The 24669-nt window shown below is 34.3% G+C and overlaps 1 protein-coding gene and 1 non-coding gene across 2 annotated transcripts; one reads left to right on the forward strand and one right to left on the reverse strand.

Annotated features, from left to right (window-relative positions):
- Positions 1-9708: 9708 nt before the first annotated feature.
- Positions 9709-21487, reverse strand: LOC129256808 (splicing factor 3B subunit 6-like). The gene is made up of 4 exons (XM_054894998.2): positions 21218-21487; positions 16643-16761; positions 14417-14555; positions 9709-12607 (listed from the first exon to the last, which is right to left on the reverse strand). The coding sequence occupies exons 1-4, from the start codon at positions 21245-21247 to the stop codon at positions 12518-12520; spliced, it is 378 nt and encodes a 125-aa protein (XP_054750973.1). The 5' UTR covers positions 21248-21487; the 3' UTR covers positions 9709-12517.
- Positions 15306-15429, forward strand: LOC129268057 (U6atac minor spliceosomal RNA). The gene has a single exon (XR_008585228.1). It is a non-coding gene; the product is annotated as a U6atac minor spliceosomal RNA (small nuclear RNA).
- Positions 21488-24669: the final 3182 nt, after the last annotated feature.

The raw sequence follows: 24669 nt of genomic DNA on the forward strand, positions 1-24669 counted from the left end.
CGCGCCATTTTGTAAAATTCTTAATTTGATCATATCAACATAACAGATCCTCAATAATCAACCATATTTACATCAAATAAACTTTAGGTCAAAGGTCGTCTGTCAATGTCATCAAAGGTCATGTACATGTAAAAGTCATGACGCGCACGTCAAAGCTAAAAAAATCCTCAAAATGGCCTATCAATTTTTTTAGGTACGTTTCAGGTCATTCTAAGCATTTCAAAAATTTGCGCGTGTGTAACGCCTTAACGCAACGCAGAAACACCGTTTTTGTCTCACCTGCATAGCAGAGTGATAGTCCAGGATAGGCCCCATAGAAAATTGACCAAACCTTGTTTTTTTATATATACAATATTTTTTGATGGTTTCTTGTCAATTCGAGGGTGCTGATTACGAATCTGGATGATGCCACTCTTGTAACCTTGAGCATTTTCTGCAAATTGGCAAAATCCAATATGGCCGCCAAAAATGCAAATTACCCAAGAAAATCATAAAATTGTTCGCACATTGGCTATGAAATGCATGACATTGTGTGGCAGGAGTGAAATACAATCTTAAAAAATAATTTTTGACAAAATATTTATTTTCCTCATATTCAAAATGGCCGCCATAGGCCATTGTATACATTATTATGTACAATATGAATAGGGAAAACTAATTTTCACAAAAATGAGCACTAAACAGCAAAAAATCACGATGTATGAACGAAGTAATATATGCAAATCATCATTACTAACGAGATATATAATTTATTATGTCATATATGGGAACATTGCTATATTTTGATGTCTAAAATAGCCGCCACTGGCCCAAAGAGTATTATGTACAATGGCAATGGCTGGGGCCAAAAAATGACAACAGTGAGCACTAAAATGCATATTATTAAAGGAGAATGAAACTCTTGGAGCAAGTTAGCTTTTGTGAAAGCAGAAAAATCAAAGAATAAGATCAACAAAAGTTTGAGTAAAATAGGACTAGCAATAGAAGAGTTATGAGCATTTTAATGTAGAGATCACTAATGCTATGGAGATCCTCCCATTGGCAACGCAACCAAGATCTATGATATCACAGATGAACAACTCTCCCCTTTTGGACACTGAAAATATACCCCAAAACATCTCTTTTTGCTCATTCTAATCATATGACAAACGATTCGTCAATGATATAATGTTGTGAAACCTCTGTACTTGTCCTCTCATAAAGAGAACACCTCACCTTGTGATAGATTCTATATAAGTGAGAATATAAGTGAAATAAGTACTAAAGCAATGAGGGAGTTGTACGTGTGTGACATCACAGATCTTGGTCGCATTGCCAATGGGAGGATCTACATGGCATAGTGATCTCAATATTCAAATGCTCATAACTTTCTTATTATTCATTCAATCTTCCTCAAACTTTCAACAATATGTTTCTTTGATTTTTCTCTTTGATATGGATTCAGCTGGTTTCAAGGGTTTCATTCTCCTTTAAAGGAGAATGAAACTCTTGGAGCAAGTTAGCTTTTGTGGAAGCAGAAAAATCAAAGAATAAGATCAACAAAAGTTTGAGCAAAATAGGACTAGCAATAGAAGAGTTATGAGCATTTGAATGTCGAGATCACTAATGCTATGGAGCTCCTCCCATCGGCAATGCGACCAAGATCTATGATGTCACAGATGAACAACTCTCCCCTTTTGGACACTGAAAATATACCCCAAAACATCTCTTTTTGCTCATTCTAATCATATGACAAACGATTCATCAATGATATAATGTTGTGAAACCTCTGTACTTGTCCTCTCATAAAGAGAACACCTCACCTTGTGAAATACTCTATAAAAGTGAGAATATAAGTGAAATAACTACTAAAGTAATGAGGGAGTTGTACGTCTGTGACATCACAGATCTTGGTCGCATTGCCAATGGGAGGATCTACATGGCATTAGTGATCTCAATATTCAAATGCTCATAACTTTCTTATTATTCATTCAATCTTCCTCAAACTTTCAACAATATGTTTCTTTGATTTTTCTCTTTGATATGGATTCAGCTGGTTTCAAGGGTTTCATTCTCCTTTAAAGATAAACGAGTGGAACACTGACTAAAAACATAATTGTTAATATGCCATTTATGTGATAAATGCTGTATTTTGAAATTTAAAATGGCCGCCATAGCCCCTATATTTATTATGTACAATGCGAATGGAGAAACTAATTTTCACACGAGTAAGAAACATAAAATGCATGTAATTGTGATCTACGAGTAAAATATTGTCTGACAACATGTTTTATAGCAAGACATACCATTTCTTTTGTCATGCATGAGATAAATGCTGTATTATGAAATTCAAAATGGCCCCTATAGGCCCTAACAGTATTATCCACAATGTGGATGGGAACATATAATTATGTAAGAATTTGGATTTGCTTGACTAGGACATCCATAATCCTGTTGTATGAGTAAAACGTTATTTGAAAACACATTTTAAAAAATAAATTATAGCATTTCTTCTGCCATATAGGGGATAAATACTGTATTTTGACATTCAAAATAACCTCTACAAGCCCTAACTAAATTATGTAACATACGAACAGGGAAACTAATTTTCACAAGAGTGAGAATCATAAAATGCATATAACTGTGATGTACGAGTAAAAATATTGTCTTAAACATTATTTCTAACTAAATACATCACATATTGGTCGTGGAGGTAATAAATGCTGTATACTTTGAAATCCAAAATGGCTGCCATAGGTCCTTAAAGTATTGTGTACATCGTAACATGGGACATACAATTTTGACAGAATTTGGCTTTGCTTGATTCTAAATATTTCATATAATTGTGATGTAAGGGTTAAAGCCATGGTTTCTAACGAGATATATCATAATATTGTGTAATTAAGATGATAAATGCTGCATTTTTAAATTGAAAATGGCCACCATAGGCACTTATCGTATAATATACAATTTGAGTGGAGACAAATAATGTTCACAAAAAGGGCATATGGCAGCCATTTTGAATGTTGAAATACAGTATTTATCACCTAAATTACATAAGATATGATATATTTTGTTATAAATCATGTTTTCAGACAATATTTCACTCATACATCACCATTTGGCCAAGCAAAGCCAAATTCGGTTGAAATAATTTGTTCCCATTCAAATTGTGCGTAATACCGTAAGGGCCTGTAGCGGCCATTTTGACTTTAAAATAACAGTATGTATCACCTAACTGGCAGAATAAATGATATATCTTAATAGAAATTATGCTTTCAGACAATATTTTACTCATAGATCACTATTACATGCATTTATGGTGCTCACTCCTGTGAATATTGGTTTCCCACTTTGCAATGTACATAATACAGTTAATGTCTATGGCGGCCATTTTGAAAGTCAAAATACAGTATTTAACACAAACTTGAAACCTAAATGATATATTTCGTTAGAAAATACGTATTTAGACAGTATCCAATTAATCTATCACATATATATGCATTTTAGTGCTCACTCTTGTGATTTCTTTTCTCCTCTTTCTCATTGTGCATAATACTTTTAGGGCCTTTGGCAGCCATTTTGAATATCAAAATACAACATTCATCACAAACATGGCATAATAATAATATATTTCGTTAACAACTATGTTTTTAGTCAGTATTCCACTCGTTTAATCTTCATAATAAGCATTTTAGTGATCACTCTTGTGTGAATTTTTTGGCCCCCATTGCCATTGTACGCAATACTGTTTGGGCCAGTGGCGGCTATTTTAGATATCAAAATACAGCAATGTTCCCATATATGACATAATAAATGATATATCTCATTAGTAATGATGAATTGCATGTATTACTTCGTTCATACATCGCGATTTTTTTGCAGTTTAGTGCTCATTTTTGTGAAAATTAGTTTTCCCTATTCATATTGTACATAATAGAGTATACAAGGGCCCATGGCGGCCATTTTGAATATCAGCAAAATAAATATTTTGTCAAAAATTATTTTTACTGAGAGTATTTCACTCCTGCCACACTATTTCATGCATTTCATAGCCAATGTGCGGACAATTTTATAATTTTCATGGGTAATTTGCATATTTTGGCGGCCATATTGGATTTTGCCAATTTGCGGAAAATGCTCAAGGTTACACGAGTGGCATCATTCAGATTCGTAATCAGCACCCTCGAATTGACAAGAAACCATCAAAAAATATTGTATATATAAAAAAACAAGGTTATGCCTCTTCTATCCTGGACTATGAGACTATAGGCGCCGCTTTTCCGACGGCGGCGGCGGCGTCAACACCAAATCTTAACCTGAGGTTAAGTTTTTGAAATGACAGCATAACTTAGAAAGTATATGGACCTAGTTCATGAAACTTGGCCATAAGGTTAATCAAGTATTACTGAACATCCTGCCTGAGTTTCATGTCACATGACCAAGGTCAAAGGTCATTTAGGGTCAATGAACTTAGACCATGTTGGGGGAATCAACATCAAAATCTTAACCTAAGGTTAAGTTTTTGAAATGTCATCATAACTTAGAAAATATATGGACCTAGTTCATGAAACTTATACATAAGGTTAATCAAGTATCACTGAACATCCTGCATGAGTTTCACGTCACATGACCAAGGTCAAAGGTCATTTAGGGTCAATGAACTTTGGCCGAATTGGGGGTATCTGTTGAATTACCATCATAACTTTGAAAGTTTATGGATCTGATTCATGAAACTTGGACATAATAGTAATCAAGTATTACTGAACATCCTGTGCAAGTTTCAGGTCACATGATCAAGGTCAAAGGTCATTTAGGGTCAATGAACTTTGGCCAAATTGGGGTATTTGTTGAATTACAGCCATAAATTTGAAAGTGTGTTGGTCTAGTTCATAAAACTTGGACATAATAGTAATCAAGTATCACTGAACATCCTGTGCGAGTTTCAGGTCACATGATCAAGGTCAAAGGTCATGTAAGGTCAAAGAACTTTGGCCACGTTGGGGGTATTTGTTGAATTGCCATCATATCTCTATAAGTGTATTGGTCTAGTTCATAAAACGTGGAAATAAGAGTAACCAAGTTTTCAAAATCAGCACTGCTGCTATATTGAATCGCGTGATGCAGGTGAGACGGCCAGAGGCATTCCACTTGTTTTTAATATCATTGCATTGATAATATAATTCTGAGCAATTTGATACCTTGGTCAACCTACGACCATTAATAACGAAATTAACACCCGTTTAAGTTTGCAGCACGTGTGCGCGCGAGCTCTCACTATAGGCCATATATGGGCAAAAACATGCCTATAGAAAATCCGCTGTAGCTCTTCAGAACGAATGGGGACCCCCCATTTTTTTTTCATATTTTGATAGAGTATGAATTAGAGATATAATTTCATGTCTCATTTGACCCTCAATTATATTAAGACGTCATCAAAATGGCGTCAGAAGTCAAAATATCCATTTTGCTTGTTATGACGTTATAATAATTATGCAAATTTGGCTCTAACTCCGTGAATATTGGTCAATTTTTGCCCAATTTTGGATTAGTATGGTGTAGCTTAGGTCTTACTCTTTCTGAGTTATTGCCTTTATTTTTCATTTTAATGACCGGATCATCCTGAAAAATTGCAAATAATAAAGGCATGTCATTTTGCGTGTAATCTCTATGGGACATGACTTTTTCTCAAAAATAGATTCTACATTCCTCTATTTCGTGAGCCATATCTCCACTTTTTCATGTCAGATTTCTCCGAGCTTTTAGTATGTTGTAGCTGAGATTCTAAGCTTTCACAAATGTTCTCTCCATTTTTTGATCAGATGCCGGGATCATGCCCGTTTTTCGCTTGCAAAATTGGATTTGTAATTCTCAAATTTGCTTACGTGTAATCTCTATGGGAACGTGTAATCTCTATGGGGAATATCGTGGATGAATGGATAACGCACTTGACTTGCGTCTTTGGGGTCCCTGGTTCGAGTCTTGGGGTGAACACGATGATTTTTTTTCTTTTTTTTTTCTTTTTACCACCTCGTACATGATCCTTTATGACAATTAAAACGTATAAAAGTTAAAATATGGCAAGATAAAACAAATTATAATTACTTTTTTTTCATATCACATGTATTGTCATACATCAAAGAGACCTTTTTCACAGTGCTTTATCTAGCATCTTTCACAAGTATTCTATCCATAGTGAACATTCAGTTGTCATGATATTGATCTGCATGAACATGGTGATAGTGATCATGATGGCGAGAATAAGGACAGACCACCTAATTCGTCTGTATGACAAATTAAAATCTAGTTATATTTCTTTTGATATCATAAATTCAAGTCAGATTTTCACTTTCACATACACTTTCATGTCATAGCTTCTACTATATGTATGTTCTTGTTTATCCTTTTCATTTTCCTATTTTGTGTCCAGTTTTGTCTTTCTTTGCATTTTTTTAAAGGTGTACAGCAATATGTCAGATTGAATTTTGTATATTTAGACAATATGGTTTTTTTTTTCAGTTCATCAAAACAAATGTCCATAATTGTATTAAATATTTATAATTTCACTTATTTTAAACGTAATAAATTGTGTAATATCAGAGCGGTGTTCAGTTTAGTAGAAAAAAAACACCCAAAAAATACAGCAAGCTACTTAAACAGCCTACCATGTATTATTTTTTACTGCACAAATTTATAGTTACATGTTTATGTGAAGACTAATCTTCTGTTGAGAATGCCTCTCCTGAGTTTTGGTTTATCCCCAATTCTAGTTTAATACAACATTATATGACTTTGTATGTTCTGAACCTCTATGGTAATAAGGTGTTTTAGTGGATGTCATCAGTGATTCTACAAACAAAATTTGGTCAAGAATGATCTGAATGAGAAGAACTTTTTGTTTTATTACTATTTTCAAGCATGGAATGGGCTGAAAATGAATATCTTTGTTCGTACCTTTATTAATATTATGCAATAATAAATTTTGTAAAATGATGTTCGAAACCTCAAAAAAGGAAAATATAATCACATGTTGATTCCCTCCCAAGGGCGCTAAATATCCTGAAAAGTCAAATTTGAATTATCACAAAGAATCAAATAGATGTTTTTTTAATTAATGTTCGCTACACTTGTGTAAGATTTATTTTAAATTGATGTTCAATACACTTATGCAAGATAGGAATATTTGATGATACTTCAATATTGTTCCCATTATTAAAAACCTTCACAAAACATTTAGAGTTTCTGTAAAGGAGAATTCTTTCCTTCCATCTATATTTTCATACATTTTTTCATACCTTCCATTCATGTTATGTTTGCATTTGTAACTCCTGTTTATCCAGCTTCCCAATGATCTTGTTTATGATGAAATATTACTATTCTAATATTATCTAGCATACATGTATTATGTACACAATGTTTGTACTCATTATATTGTGATAAATGTATGCCCAATTTATTGATTGACCACATGTTCATTGTGTTTACCATTAAATACCTCATATGTGGAATTTCATTTTATGTAATATTCCCCCCCCCCTCAAAAAAAAAAAATATATGTTGATTTTCATTTTGTAATGTTTTGCTAGTATATTATGAATTTGAAAGGCTAGATTTATCAGAACCTTAATTGTGATTATATGGTGTGTGTTTATGCAATCAACGATAACCAAAGATTAACCAAAGTTAATCTTTTCCATCAATGCTAGAATTACAGGATTAGTAATTCCGTTTGATAACCCTCTTCATTCAAATGATAATCTGCATTCTATTGTTACACTTTATGCCATTATTTACCGAGTTTTACATCTGTAAGTTATTGTACCAACACATTTCAAGAGAGAATACATTGACCACATGCATAGTTGACATGAAATGGTGATATGTATTATAATCCAATAATTTGCCAAAAAATTTCAGGTGACCAGATATATTTTTAGCCAACATGAGAAATTTTCAATCACTACTACAGATGACTAGTTTTATTGACTGGTTATGATTTTGAGATAAAGTTTATCAACTAAAATGATACACATTACTATTTTATAGACCATATAATAAACATTTTGCTCAGTCATTAAAATAATTACCCACATTTGTTACCTTTGAGACAGTATAAATTCTCTCAGGAATTGGGCACGTTATAATTGTTCCAAACGTACCTTGTGCATGTAATTCCTATTTGTTTTCTTAGTAGAGTAAAAATATTATGTGAATGGGGTTGAGAATTGTCATTTCTTGAATATTGTGTTGTATATCATGTGCCAAAAGTTGAATTGAAATATGTAAAAGTGTATAGTTCAAGCTTCATCCTGTATTGCATTATATGTCAAATGTATGCATGGTCCTGCATAAGTGGAACTCGGTAAATTTCAGTTTCTTTTTATATTTGAACATGGATTTCTGCAATGACCAAGTTTTATGGATTTGGGAATAGAGTATTGCATCATTCAGCTTTGAATATATACAAAAAAATGCAGTCTTTTTAGAAAATAATCATCATTGTGAAATGTTAGGTATTAAAAAGTGCTGTATTATTCTGAATGAGTTAATACTGGATAGTTTAAATGGTTCCTTACACACACTGTACTTTGTGAGTGCTTTATTGCGATCGGTATAGGGCGATATATTGCATGTAATGCTTGTATATATATGTGACATCAGCAGTCAGAAAACAATAGGAAAAAGCATTTGCAGTGTATAGCTTTCACACTGTTATTTTTTTGTCAAATGGTCATCAAAGTGACAACAGCACAAGTAATTTTTCTTAGAGACTGAATGTGACTTGCATGGGTTGATGTCTGCAAACTGATACAAGTTTATCCTGCCACTAAAATTGTTGATTTTCAACCTGAATAAACCAAGCACCAAAGAAAAGTACATTTTTGATCATTTGTCTAATAATTTCATAATGGAGTACTTTTATGATCTATCCAATCAGCTTGAGACTGTCATTCTGGGGAGCATTTCATCAACATTTATCATCTGACAAGTCAAATGTGACACTGTCTACAATTTACCTAGACTCTTTCTTATTGACTGAGAAGCACTGTTACTATGGCAACTGTCAGATAAAATGTTCGACAAGTCCTTTCATAAAACGCTCCCCAGATGTGACAGACACCTGTCTGCTTGTTTCATTGTCGTCTTTAACCCATCCTACCTCAAGGACCTGTTGAATAACAACTACCAAATTTTGCGATTGAATCCAAGGTCTCCATGTGGTTACGGTAATGACAAATATATGTAACAGAACCCTTGACCAATATTCTGAGAATTCTCTACTTGTATCATTCATACAATTTTAAATTTCAGCATTCAGAATCAGACTGGTGTATACCCTCCTTTGACTTGCTGGTCCATGGTGCAATCTACACACTTCAAACATATCATGCCCATGAAATTTGTCAATACTGTATGTGAAGGTGAAAGTAAGACTTTTTCAAAATATCTGCCTCGGGTCCTCTTACATATCAAAGTTGGGTAAAAATGAACCTCATAATAATATGCAATTCCAATATGCATTTTCAACAGGTCATGGTATGCAATGCCTTTAAGTTTGAAATAATACTGTGAAAAAAATCAAAATGATGAAATAACCATCTCTCTCTCTCTCTCCTGCCTTGTCCCTTACTATATTTCAATTATTCCAAACCATAAATTTTTGTCATGACTAAACATCAATCGCTTCTACATTATCTTCATAATGCAAACCTTCAAAGATCATGAATGTTTCATATTAAAACATTTATTCACAAATATTTACATCTTTGTCTGTCAACATGGTCATGATTAAACAGAGAACAAATAAATTTCAGAATAAATACCTCTGCAGTATATTCATTTAGGGAGAGGAGGATGGGGATTATGTACCTGAATTTATTTTTCTAAAAATAAGAGATTACATAGAGAATGCAAAAAATAAACGTCCTCTCATTGAGGCCAAGTCCAAGGTTAGTATTTCATAAAGCTGTTACAAGTTACACTCACAAGGGTGACCCTTTCTTGGCTACTAAATCAGAATCTCTTGTTATGATTCATCAGCTCCAGTAGAAACTTGAAATACAATTTTTGTAGAAGCATCTTTATGTAAATGAATTACTGATTTCAAAATTTAGTAGGGTTTTAGGGAATGCACTCCAATTATGGAGAAACAAAATTGGGGGGTTAAGCATATTATCTTTAAGTCACAAATCATAGCACAAGAAACGGTAACCACTCAGAGTCAAGTTGTGTGTAACTTATGCATAAATAATTGGCTTCTGACATGTCCCTAAGGTCTATTAATTTTAATCCCCATTCTTACTTCCAAAATCATTTCTTTATAAGTGGTTGATAAGAACTGGTAGTTACTATAACTATATACATTCCATAAATGAATGATTCGGAAATAGCATAAAAGAGCAGCATCTCTGTACAGATAAAGCACTGTGTATGCACCCCACAACAACACTTGAATTTTGCCCTTCAAAAAAAAAATGTGATAGCCCCATGACGTGACAGTAGACTCTGAACTCATCTGCATTCTTTAAAAAGTTTAATAGTACTTGAACCCTCTCAAATTGTCATGGGATGAAGTTTAACCCTATCCAGGCCGAGGTATTTTGGGACATCATATGGCAGGGGGGGGGGGGGGGCAGTGCCTCCCCTTGAGATCTCTGCCATCGATCACACCGAAAATTCACACGCAGGTTGTCTGGGACATAATCTACAAAATCGTATAGTAATTTATTTCATGAAAATTGCTATTTAGTGATTATGCTTATTTATGCGTAATTAGTATGCAAAATCATACTTCTTCCTTGAACTCCCTGAATAAAGCTCCAAATTATCTATTTTTGGTACAGAAACTCATAGTGGTGTTCTTAGCAAATGTACGTGAAAAAGATTGCAATGTCAGATCAATTTCTTATGTATTATATTGTTTTTTGTAATTTCTCATGTATTTCTTTGTTTTTTGACCCCTTGTTTTTCATTGTTTATAATGAACTTTGTCGGTGGCTCTATTGAGATAATAAACAGCATAAAATAAATTCAATTAGGCCAGCAAAACTAAAGATAATCACACAATTCTGATTTTTGGTTGAAAACACAATTTACATTTGACTTTGTACACAAAATCATGTTTTTGAGCAATTTTCGGTCTGGCATACAGTAACACAGTTTACAAAATGTTGTGTAATTACGGAACCGAGTACTCGGGTGGTCGCAAAATTGATCTCAAAAGATGCGCATGACTTGAAAATAAAAAGTCAGGGAGCAGCACGGTAAAAAGATTTTGCATTGCAAAAATCGTTGAGGGTTAACAAATCATTTGGCTATGAAGGCATCACATAAAAACAAAGTGACTTTAAAGTGTATAGATAACATGCAGATTAAAACAATAGTTATCATTGGGTAATTTACATTTGGGCCTTTAAAATTATGACTGGAATTTACATACAGCCTACTTCATATTGTGAAATTGAGTTCAACTAGATTTTTATTTTAAAAAAATCAATAGGACTGGGTATGGAATTTCAAATTGTAATCTGCCTCTCTCTCTTGAGTTCCAGAATGGTCATCCAAATACAAATATAGGAATGGCTACAATACAAATATTTCTATTCATACAGCAATTAAGGGACTTACATTTGAAAGAATTAACCATGTAAATATAACAAAGCATCTTATCCAAATTCGTTTAAAATCTAGTCACAGTTGACCACAGTTTGAGGCGTCTCAAGGTGCCTGAGATGATCAAAGTGACTTTCAGCATGTACTTAACTGTACATACCCCCACATATTAGTTCATTCTTTAGCCAAAATGAATTTTATTTAGATGATTAGACACAAATTAGATGAGTAAATCCACATGTTGATTTCTAGACTACTTTCAGGTACAACCTATAATATTTGTGGAAATGTTTGCAATAGTGGACTCATTCATGGCCATGAGTCATTCTTAGAAAAACCTACCAATTCATGGTCTCAACCATTTTTTCTTAAATTTTCTGTAGGTTTACATCCTTACATGGTTTCTGTGACAAAGGACAATAACATAGATGGATAGTCTTCATCACAATGCTTTGACTGGAAAATAAAGACCAGTTTGTTAACATCCATCACAATCTTTTAACTGATTGTATGTTTGCATGTTCTCTTGATGATATGTCATTGATTTATGGGGATGCGGGCGGAAAGAGGGTCAAGATATAAATTTCATGAATGTAATACTGTGTTCAATATCCCCAAAGTACACATGCTGACCATAAGATGTATGCATTTCCAGCCTGCATTAGCATTAATGTGCACCATTTTCACTTCCAAAGTCATTGTCTTCTCTTCGTACAACATACGGCTCATCTTCAACAATCCAACTAGCACTATAAGACACATCCAATTCACAAAGACACATCCAATTCACAAAGCCTCTCCATGATTTCTATTTGGTCCATCTGATAAGAGTCTTTGATAAATGCCACCGGTTGTCGCCTGTTCGTAGTGCACATATATTTAATTGTTAGATGGCAAGTTATTGAATGAGTTTAGTTGAGGGGTGTTATTTGATCTCTGGTGTACTGAGTCCATATTTTGCTTTCATCTTGTCTAGTTCTGCTTGCTTCTTTGCTTCATCCATTTTCTTGAAGGCCTGTGAAAGGAGAGGTTTAAAGAAAAATACAATACAAGGCAATAAGACCCATCATTCGCATGTGCATCAAACACACTGCAATAAACACAGAAGTATTCACAGTACTAGAACAAAAGGAAAATAAGCTGGATATATTGTTCCTTTTCCAAGTGCCTCATAATAAAATGTTAATGAATTCAGAAGATTCAATGAAGATAGTGATCCAAACTTAAAGGGCAATATGTAATCCTAAAAAGGCTGGAGGACTGATACATCTAGTCTTTGATATTTTCATAACCATGAAGCACACTTTATCCAAACAAAAAAATGTAGACACTTCATGACTTTTTCTTTAGAGTTTTCTTTCAAAACTATTGTAAATGAAAAAAAAATGAGATAGAGAAATGTATAGGACATCCGAAATAAAGAAACACACATATTTAGATCTTAAACAAGAACTACATGCATAATCAATTAAATTTCAAATAATCAATACTATGAATAATGATTAAGACCTGTCACCTTTTAGCTTGTAACCTTTGATGTTATAAATCCAAAATCTGATCAGATCATTGGCACTCCCATAATCCAATTTATTTATGCATGTTGAAAAAATGTTCTTAATTTATCCCAAGAACAAGATATACAAGACTTCTTTCAGGCTCTGTGACATTTGACCTCATGACCCAAAAAGCTGATCAGATAATTTTCAGTCCCATATGCATAAACAAGCCAAGTTAGTAGTTGAACCCTCAAACCATTCTTAACTTATTAAGAAAAGAAACTAGCACATCACTGATGTGGCACTCATCCAGCATCTTGCAATGAAATATAACACAATTTCTAATTCAGCTCAGTTGACACTGTAGTGAATTATATTGGTGACATAAATTGAGGAAACAGAATTGAAATTGATGAAGAAATGACAGAGAAGAAGCAATTTTGTGATTTATGAATAAATTTTGTATACATTAGCATAAATAATTTTCTAGTCAGAATTTTCAATAACCTTGGTGAACCTCATGTAGCTCTCGGATGGAACAAAAAGAAAATCAAAATCGGTCAACAAATAAATAAGAAGCATTTTTGGTGAGTTTTAAAAATATGCACATATTAGCATATTTAATGAGTTTCAAAATTCTGTGTAGAAGCTTTGTATCGCCACCTAGAGCTATCATGTAAAGCAAACAAAATTGAACAACAAATGAAAAAGATTTATAAAGCATTTATTGTGATTAATCAAAATTTTGAAAAATATGCATAATATAAATTTCACATATAAGTTAGGATAAAAAAATGTCTAGTCAAAATTCTGTGTGGAAGTTTGGTGACCCTCATGTAGCTCTTCCTCTACCAGATGGATGAAGAAAAATCAAATCGGTCAACTAATAAAGAAGAAGAGGCATTTTCTGTGATTCGGATGACGAATGCCACGCCATGGCATAGGCTCATCTGGCCCTCTGGGCCGGATGAGCTAAAAAAAATAATGCAATGTATATGACCTCTATGTCCTTTAACCTAATTACCACCCAAACTTGAAAGATCATTGTCACTCCAAAATGCATACATAGACCTAGTTAAGTTGATCCATCAAATGGTTCTGTAGTTATCACATGAATGAAAACGGGATGGAAAACCTGAAAAAAAAATACTCAGGCAACTACATATACCTACGAAGGCTGAAGGCAAAATTCTATTTACACTTTTCATTTATATATAATCTCAAGATAACATGCATCATATTCATATTTTATTCAACGTGTATGCTGAATTATATATTAAAAAGAAAAAAACCCTACATACTCCACCATAGATCTAGTTAAAACTTACCCTATTTGACTGGTAGTAGAGAACAACCAAATACCTGCCACACACATTGAAACCTGAGAGATGATCACAGGCATTCTTGGCATCAAAGATGTCTTCATATACCACATATGCTGTGCCCTTTGTGTCTGGATTAACACCTCTGGTTTAAAAAAACAAACAAATATAATGAGGCTTGTCATGATAAATAACATAACAAAGAACTTTGTAACTTTGGGTAAAAGACTGATAAAACCAAATGATCAGACAAACCTTAGAATCAACCGGAAGTATATATCCTTTGTTAAAGTGCACTGACCCATGACCTTTGACCTCAGGTTAATTTGCATATCACAAGGTAGTTCATGTCTATCAGGAATTAAGCATGTACATAACATCCAAGTTGAAATGTCAGTACTTTGTCATATTTCATCATTCCAGGAGCTCATACACAACATGCACACCAGTATGCAAATGAACAAACCTTCCTCATTTGCATATCATTTGCATATTTCACATCTGAGTGAACTATACTGCCCTTTTGAATATCTAAAAGACATATATGGATGATGGTGATACTTGAAGATAATGTCAAATGAATACCATGGCCCCTTTGTGAGTTGTGCATTAAAACAACATGTATGCAAATTACCACAGGTGATTCATTTACATATCATTTGCATATATCCCACTTTTAATACATTTTTTGTTCTAACTTTTGAAGGAAGCATGCTTTCAATTCAGAAATTTCACCACTTTATTTAGAAAAATGTATTTTACAACTTGCACCAGAATATTGCCAGTTATATGGCAAAAGAACAAATATTTTGAGAAGCATTAGTAAATACTAACCGCACCCAAAATATCTTATCCTATACACACTATATAAGGGTGACAAAACTATTCACTTGATGTGTTGTATGAAAGGAGAGAAGGTTAGCACTCCCCTTGATAAGGACGGAATTCACCTTCGGGTGACAACACATAAATGGTTAAGGCATTGCCACTTACTTTGTGGCATCTAACCACGTTTTTGTCACTGCCACTTAATACTTTGTGGCATCCAACCACGTTATTCCAAAAGAGAAATTATATCTGCAAAGACTTTTCTGGGCTGGGCAAAACATGTATTATGCATACATTTCTCATCATCCTGGTGCCCGTTGCAGAAAGAGTTGCAATCAATCGCAAAACACACGCAACTTGATTTTCAACCAATCAACAGCGTGCATTTAGGACATGCGATTGATTTTTTGGCTTGCGTTTAAACATCTCTTTCTGCAACGGGCCCCCAGATGATACAAAAAAGTTTGCTTATCAGGGCTTGATTCCAAAGCAACATGTATTAGGGTGTTTTTGTCCTATTTTATTTCACCCCATTAATGGTGTTATAAAAAATGTGCCCTTTTGAAAAGTGACCTTGCCCTAAAAATATGTGCCCTTTTGAAAAGTGACCTTGCCCTAAAAATATTCAAATCTAATACCTAAAGTAGTGCTAGAATCTAGTAGACAAGACAAAATGGGTACAGCCCCACATTAAATGGTTTTTGGGCTGGATGTCAATCAGACCAAGTGGTTAAAGTACATTGTAGATGAAATGGCTAAATGCGCAATGCTGCCCAAGGTCATGTGCGCTGGTGGGATTTTACTTTTTGCTTTCAAAATTTTTGCTCACTTTTGATAGATTACTGCAGGGAAAAACTCTTGTTGTTTCATATTTTCGCTAGATTCCGAGGCATTGTACAACACAAATAGCAAATATTCTTATTTATGCAATTGTGCAATATTTCGCATTTGGTGAAAGAAAGAGACGCTCTATTCAACTCCGCTAACACCTCGTTGAATAGAGCATCTTTCTTTCACCTCATGCGAAATCTCGCACCATCGCACTCATGCCTATTCGCTATTTGTATAATATTCAATTTTTCCTCTGATAATGTACTACTACTTGGTTTGATTCATTACAGAAAAAGTAAATAATTATTATAATCATTCATTGTAATTTGTTAAAGATCCTCTGATACAAAAATCTGTAAAACTTTGCATTTTAAAAATATTTCATATAATAAAATACATACAAAGAAATAATGTGTGGCATCATCAGCTCCCTCACTTTGCATACTCTGATAAAAAGCAAACTAAAAATTCCATGAAGTTTCTTTTATTGCATCTGATTTGATGACATTTTTCAGTGTCCTGATTTTTGTTGGTGGGGTGGATTTGGCTTTTATTGAGAGATTAATCACTTACACTCTGATCTGTCTGATGGCTCCATACTTTCCAAAGATGTCGTACATTTCCTCTGCAGTGATCTTGTAAGGCAGGTTTCTAACATACAGAATTCTGTTCACCTCTGGAGGGAGGCGAACCTTCAAAATGAAATGAAAAAAACAACAACATTTTCATCTATGATAGATAATCATGGAATTGAGAATTTTTTGCATTTGCATCAGCTCTTGATCTATAGTCCTACTTATGAATATTCATGAATTGAGCAGCGATTTCCGTGCATCCACAATTTGTGTTAGCGATGTTTTGGAATCAGCAGTGAATTGATACGTGTGAGGAAACCGATACTGGCTCTAAATCACCAATTTTGAGACTGATAGAAGCATGGAAAAGAAGTGATACATTGTGAAATGTAAGATGATTTGTTATAAATGAATTATACAGTAGAGGCACCGGTCCAAAATTGGGATTGTCCCAGAAAACAAGGATATCCTCATAAACCAAGACAAATATGTCTTAATAAATTGAGATTGTCCTTGTTAATGGGGACAGTTTTTCTTCACTTACCCCTGCGGGACATGGATGGCAATTACAGGGTCGGGGATTGAGAGTGCTAAAATACATGTAGATTCAGTGACCTCAATTCATCCCAGTTCACCATCTATTTTTCATGACTTGCCTCTTCTTCCAATAATTTTGCTTTGAAACCTGATATGTTTACACTGACTCAATTGATGTTGGCACTTGACATGTATATGAACTTTCCTAGATTTCTTGTGTGGATGAATCTTTGAAAACTGAGTCTGAGACAGTCCCTGTAAACTGGACGATCCCAATTTGCTGACCCGCGCCTTTACTGTTGTAAGGTCATTTCATTGCCATGGGTATATTTTCCCCCACAAGTGACACCTTTGTCACTCAGACTAGCAAAGCGAGTTTTAAGGCTTGATGTTCGGGTAGGTGTAGCATAGCCTTAGTAGTGAAGTGGAGTGAAGCCTAACTTTATACACATCGTCATACTCAGTCTCAGTCATTAATGATGTTTATTGTAGCTAGGTAGTATATACTAATTATTTATAATCACGGATTAAATTTTAGTATTTGTGAATTATAATTTTTATCTATAAATTGTTCTTCAAAACGGCATGGAGTCCTCAAGACTAGGGAGTACCTAGTCTTGAGGACGCGATGATGACTTTTAAAATAATGAAATATACTTCTTCATCATTGACGTCTTGACACTCTTCCCGTAGTCGCAGAAGAGAAGGACCAAAACAAAGATGGATTTCCCTCAGAAATCCATCTTTTGAAACAAAAATCACTTGAATTTTATGAATTTCATTGATTTTTACACCTTCCTACTCCTAATGCGTAGGAAGGTTTTTAAAATTATGATATAAAAATGTGAAAAAATTAAGGTTTCTTACCCAACTGATGCCGAGTAGACCCCTTGATCCACATGTAAACAACGTAAGTACAATAGCGTTGACCCTTGAACCGCTTAGTTATGTATGACGCTAGCAATGCCGTTTTGACGAACAATTTATAGATAACAAGTGGAATGCCTCTGGCCGTCTCACCTGCATCACGCGATTCAATATAGCCGCAGTGCTGATTTTGAAAACTACTATAACTCGCACAAGATGTTCAGTGATACTTGGTTACTCTTATTTCCACGTTTTATGAACTAGACCAATACACTTAATAATAATAATAATAATAATAATAATAATTAAAGATTTGTATAGCGCACATATCTGTCGATGACACTCAAGGCGCACAATTAACTACTTATATAAAACAGAAATCAATAAATACATAAAAATGAACAAACTGAGAAGAAAAAATACACAATCAGTTAAGTTGGTAGTCAAAAAATAAAAAATGGCCTTATCACACAACAGTTAAGGAAATGCTTCCCTCATGAGGTAAGTCTTCAATTTGCTGTGGAATAGCTCTCTTGACTGGCACGACTTAATGTCCGATGGGATTGAATTCCACAAACGGGGACCAGCAACGGAAAAAGATCTGTCACCCCAGGACCTTTTCACTCTAACTTGTTGGAGCTGGTGAACATTCCCTGAACGAAGACCGGGTCTACACGATCTCTTCAACTCCAGAAGATCTGATAGGTACACTGGTGTCTGGTTGGTTTTCAGTTTATAGAGATATGATGGCAATTCAACAAATACCCCCAACGTGGCCAAAGTTCTTTGACCTTACATGACCTTTGACCTTGATCATGTGACCTGAAACTCGCACAGGATGTTCAGTGATACTTGATTACTATTATGTCCAAGTTTTATGAACTAGACCAACAAACTTTAAAATTTATGGCTGTAATTCAACAAATACCCCAATTTGGCCAAAGTTCATTGACCCTGAATGACCTTTGACCTTGATCATGTGACCTGAAACTTGCACAGGATGTTCAGTAATACTTGATTACTATTATGTCCAAGTTTCATGAATCAGATCCATAAACTTTCAAAGTTATGATGGTAATTCAACAGATACCCCCAATTCGGCCAAAGTTCATTGACCCTAAATGACCTTTGACCTTGGTCATGTGACGTGAAACTCATGCAGGATGTTCAGTGATACTTGATTAACCTTATGTATAAGTTTCATGAACTAGGTCCATATATTTTCTAAGTTATGATGACATTTCAAAAACTTAACCTTAGGTTAAGATTTTGATGTTGATTCCCCCAACATGGTCTAAGTTCATTGACCCTAAATGACCTTTGACCTTGGTCATGTGACATGAAACTCAGGCAGGATGTTCAGTAATACTTGATTAACATTATGGCCAAGTTTCATGAACTAGGTCCATATACTTTCTAAGTTATGCTGTCATTTCAAAAACTTAACCTCAGGTTAAGATTTGGTGTTGACGCCGCCGCCGCCGTCGCCGCCGCCGTCGCCGCCGCCGCCGCCGTCGCCGTCGCCGCCGCCGTCGGAAAAGCGGCGCCTATAGTCTCACTCTGCTATGCAGGTGAGACAAAAATGATTATTTCACAAATACTAAAATTTATTACGTGATTATAAATAATTATTAGTATTATATTTTAACATTTGCGAAATAATTTTTTTTATCTATAGATTATTCATCAGAACGGCATCGCTACCCGGAAGTACGTCATACATAAGCTGTTCAAGGGTCGACGCTAAAAAAAAAGGAAGGTGTAAAAATTAATGAAATTCATAGAATTCAAGTGATTTTTGTTTCAAAAGATGGATTTCCGAGGGAAATCCATCTTTGTTTTGGTCCTTCTCTTCTGCGACCGGAAGTGTCAAGACGTCAATGATGAAGAAGTATATTTCATTATTTTTAAAGTCATCATCATTGCGTCCTCAAGACTAGGCCTAGGGAGTATAATGGTGGGTCCCAAGTCTGCGAACCTAACAATTTGAGTTAAGATTTAACATGAATTTCTTCTTATTTCACAAAATCTTTCAGTTAATAAAGTTCCTTATATTATCATAAGTGCACCAAATTTCTCATTAAAAAATGAAAGAAAATATAAGAAAATATAGGATTTTCTTAAAAACCTCGGCTCGGGCAGTCATTTTCAGATTGAAAAAAATGGTACCCCATGTCTGCGCACTCATTCACTTTGCACACGATTTGGGGATTTTGATGAGAAAGGCTGTATTTTGAGGCCGTCACATGAAATGCCCTAAATTCATTATTTTTCCACCATTTTGAGTCGGATATTTTCATGAATACCTGTCTATGTATTGCATGTGTAAAGTTCGTGCTCGTTCCGTATCTTCTTTAACTAGAATCGCGCAGAAACGCGTGTGCGCAGTCAAGGGAGACTGCGCCGACTTGCCATACCTATTTATTGCGAACTGGGCATGACCCATGTTGTTGTTGGCAAATATCAGCAGTGCAGAAGCTGCACCACAAAGCATGATGATAGGATTAAAAAAGGGGGCAGAGACCGCAGTGCGCGTGCGTATGTGCAGAGCTAGCTAACTTGCCCCCTTTTCGATCCCATGATACATTATGATTGCGGTTCTTATCGCTTTGAGGTAGGCCTAACTTGTCACACGGAGACGTGAAATCCGGTACTGACGTTGCGTGCAAGAAATATCGCATTATTCAGACATGACTAACTACGGAGTAGGATGGGGGGTTGGGTGTCCGGACAGTTTATATTTTTGAGGCCTTCTTTTTTGTCTTTGGATTGCACTAAAAATATGAATTCGATAGTCGTAATCATCTTCTATTTTGTTCTCTATTATATTTCCTAACATTTTGTAATAAAAATTGATGGAACTTCACTGAAAATTTTTCCAAATGACTTTCTAAAATTGATCGTCCGGACACACAACCTGTCCGGACACACAACAACTGGGTATACGGCCTACGGTAGTGTACCGTACCGGTAGGCGGTACATAAGTACCTTACTTAGCCTCACACAATTCTAACTAGCGTGTCTGAAACCGTCATTCGATTCTCCTCAGTAATTACGTTCACTTTCTCAAACGTAACTCATTCTCTAATATTCCAGAATTAGACCCTATCTATTGACCATCTTAATTCAAACAAATTACTTAAAACTGATATTAAAATTATTCCTCACATTTTGACGGCGGGCTGCTTGCATCGCCATGTTGACGTTGATGATAGCAAAGATACAGTACGGAAGCTAGATCGAGCATGCAGCTGCAGCGCACGCACGCAATATTAATATGAAAGGTAGGGACTTTTGACGACAAAGTACGCTTAACGTAGTCTGCTATGCAGACTCTGAATGGCTCGTGAAGTGGGATCTGCAGCTGGTTTGCGAAGCAAACCAGCTTGAAAGGGCGAGCGAAGCGAGCCATTTCAGAGTCTGCTTCTTCTTTGGAAATCTTGTTCCCACGGTCAAAATAAGTCCCACCCACCCAAAATTTCAGAGAGCTTTCATTGGATAACTTCATCTGTCTGTAAACCAAATTTTATGACCACTGAGGAGTATAGATAATCCCCTACTTCAACCACAGAGCCATGAGCAGGGTTATTATGTAATACCCTCGCTCAGGCCATCAGACAGTGTTTACATATGACATTCCACTGAGCAGCTGCATGTATGGCCAAAACCTTGCTCCATGGCCCAAAATAGTGGATGGTTTTATCATAGCTCTATATATATATTCAATTCAATTCAATCTTTATTTCGCAAATAGGATAAAAATACAAGGAAACATCAAATAATGTGATTAGATAATAAAAATAAATTGCGTGGCTTCCCATGAAGGTAATAAGAAACATGTGAGGCTCGCCAAAACATAGTAAAAACAAAACAACATTAATACAAAACAGAATATCATATCATTATAGTTAATAGTGAATATAAAAAGGAGAAAAAAACACGAGTTGAGGGGGGTAGATACGTTACAAGTATGCATTGATATCATGTGTGAGAATTAATAATAATTTACTAGAAAATTTGAATACTGTTTTCTAAAAGAATATATAAATTGTGAATTAGTTATTATTTGGGGAATCTCATTCCATTGTTTGGGACCTACATAACTCAGCTTCGTGACTATAGACCTAATAGACCATAAATGAAATTTATTGGAAGAACGGGTATTATGGTTATGAACTTGATTATTGCATTGAAAAATATCTGAAAACTACATGGGTAACAACTACCTCTTCTTGAACTTATAGATAAATATTGTGAGTTCTCGCTTATTAAATAAAGGTGCGGATGGTGCTATTAGAATAGGTAATTATTCTTAAACATTTCTTTTGAATATTGAGTCCAATTCATATGAGGTTACATTGGTATTGCAATATTTTAAATAAGAGAAAATCATGGAATGGTATAAAGTTATCAGATTTTTATGAAGCAAACTAAGCTTAAGTTTGTAAATTAAACCAGTATTCCTTAAAACATTTATCATATGGTACTTAAAACCCAAAATATCAAACTCAAAAACACCATTCTCATAAAATTCAGAACTGAAATATTAAATATGATAGTTTACAAAATGAAAATCTTAAATTTCACGATTGTAAGTTTGTAAACTATCATACTTTTAATCAAACAGGATAGCTATGTTTTATTTTGTTCCTGTTTGGAATTAACTTCTAACCATAGTTTCTTGATTGGACCTTGTATTTGTAGTCACTTCTCCATGCTACTGTATTCAACCTGTTTTACTGTTATGTTAGCTCAGTTTGATATTAATTAGCCCTAATTAGCCTTGTGTAAGTTGTCATGCCCAGCAACATTCGTTCACCTTTGTATTAAAAGTGTTTTTATGCCAGCCATAATGTATGTGATAATCAGGTACTTTCAAACTCAAAAGTATGCTGAATGAAAATGTTGGCAATTTTTTTATATAAACCTAAATCGGATCTATTTGATTTAAATCAGATTTTTTTAAATTTCAATCTGATTTTTTCTAACAATTTTTTTTTGACAAAGTGCAAACACCCAAAATATAACCCTTCACACTGACATCAATTTTAAAATTATGCATTTCACCACCAAAATTATTCTTAACTATTTCATAATCAAATCCAGTCAAAATATAATTTATAGAAAATATTAAAGCCATAAAGAAGCTGACATTTTCTGCTGTGTCTAAAGTACATGTAGAGAGCTTCTACTTATTGGTTCAAAGGAACTGTCTTGGTACAACTAATGCTGCAAACATGCAAAGTTGGTGCTCATTTTCAAAGCTCTTGGTATTTAATGAGGATCAGTTTATTTGGAAGAATTCCATGACTCAGAGATTCAAGTTCTCCAAAGAGATATATTTTTTAAATTTTATTTTCAGGTCAAGGATTGAAGATCATACACGTTAAAGAAAACTGCATTTATCTTTTGTTTGTTTCAACCCCAAGTTGTTCTTTGAGCCACAGTTGGAACGACTGTTTCAAAGCATTGGCTTTCAAAGCTTTGACCGACTGCATTTATTTTTGTTTGTATCAACCTTAAAGGAATGGACCGGGCTGAAAATATTCAGATCTAAATAAATAGAGTAAAATTATGAAAATTTCACCAAAATTGGATGACAAATAACAAAGTTATTGTATTTTAAAGTTTATCAATATTTTGTGAAAAGAGTTATATTTACATCGTCATGAATGTTCATTTGGTGGGTTGATGATGTCACATCCCCTCTTTCCTTTTTCTTATAACATGAAATCATAATTGTTTCATTTTTTTTATACATGTGTAAATAATGTGTCTCCATTATGATGAAATAAGTTGCGGCAATAAATAACTAATGTACTTAATTAGTTGCCAATTCAATTGTTTTTAGTTCTTGGTAAATTCCTTTTTAATAAACCTAATTTCACATAATCATAATCAAAAGAACAAGTGGAGATATGCCATCATAAGCCCAACTAACGGATATTCATGAAGACATGCCTAGAAATGTTTTACCGGAATAATCGAAAAGAAATCTTTAAAATTCAATAACTTTGTTATTTGTTATCCGATTTTGATCAAATTTCAGTATTTTACTCTGTGAATTTTACTTTATTTATTGATACATGTATCATAATTTCTCCAGCCTGGACAATTCCTTTAAGTTCTTCTTTGAGCCATAGTTGGAACTATTTGACTGTTTCAAAGCATTGGCTTGCAAAGTTTTGACAAACTTGCAAGTTGATTTAAATGATTTCGTTTACAATAAACTGGAAAACTAGTATTTTAGCAGCAGTTTTGCTAAAATAAGAAAACGGGTTCCCTTATATACTGTGTCGGCCTATTTATTTGAATACAGGAACATGTAAAGGAATAGAAATGTTAAAATATCGGTGTATTGGGTAAGCAGGGACGTTGCCGATTTTTACTTTTATTGTACTCAATTCAAAATATTCACTTAAAAATGTACAAACATAAATCATTTTGGCAAAGGGCACTAAAATGTATAGTTGTTATGATTTAGTCATGTTAGTGCCCTTTGCCAAGAACATTCATACATATTTTAAAATAAATGTACATATGTACTTAATTACTGAACCTTTTTCAGTGAACTGGCTGAATGAAGCACAATCCTACTCAGAATGTCTGAACAGGCTTTT

This window comes from Lytechinus pictus, chromosome 1 (assembly GCF_037042905.1).
Source record: "Lytechinus pictus isolate F3 Inbred chromosome 1, Lp3.0, whole genome shotgun sequence".
In the NCBI taxonomy this organism is placed as follows: domain Eukaryota; kingdom Metazoa; phylum Echinodermata; class Echinoidea; order Temnopleuroida; family Toxopneustidae; genus Lytechinus; species Lytechinus pictus.

Excerpts from the sequence above, each read along its gene's own strand:
- LOC129256808 (XM_054894998.2), bottom strand. The coding sequence starts at position 21,247 with ATGGCGATGCAAGCAGCCCGCCGTCAAAAT. Across the intron at positions 16,762-21,217 it reads AAGCAGCCCGCCGTCAAAAT|GTTCGCCTCCCTCCAGAGGT; the intron begins GTGAGGAATAAT and ends TTCATTTTGAAG. Across the intron at positions 14,556-16,642 it reads GCCATCAGACAGATCAGAGT|AGGTGTTAATCCAGACACAA; the intron begins GTAAGTGATTAA and ends TTTTTAAACCAG.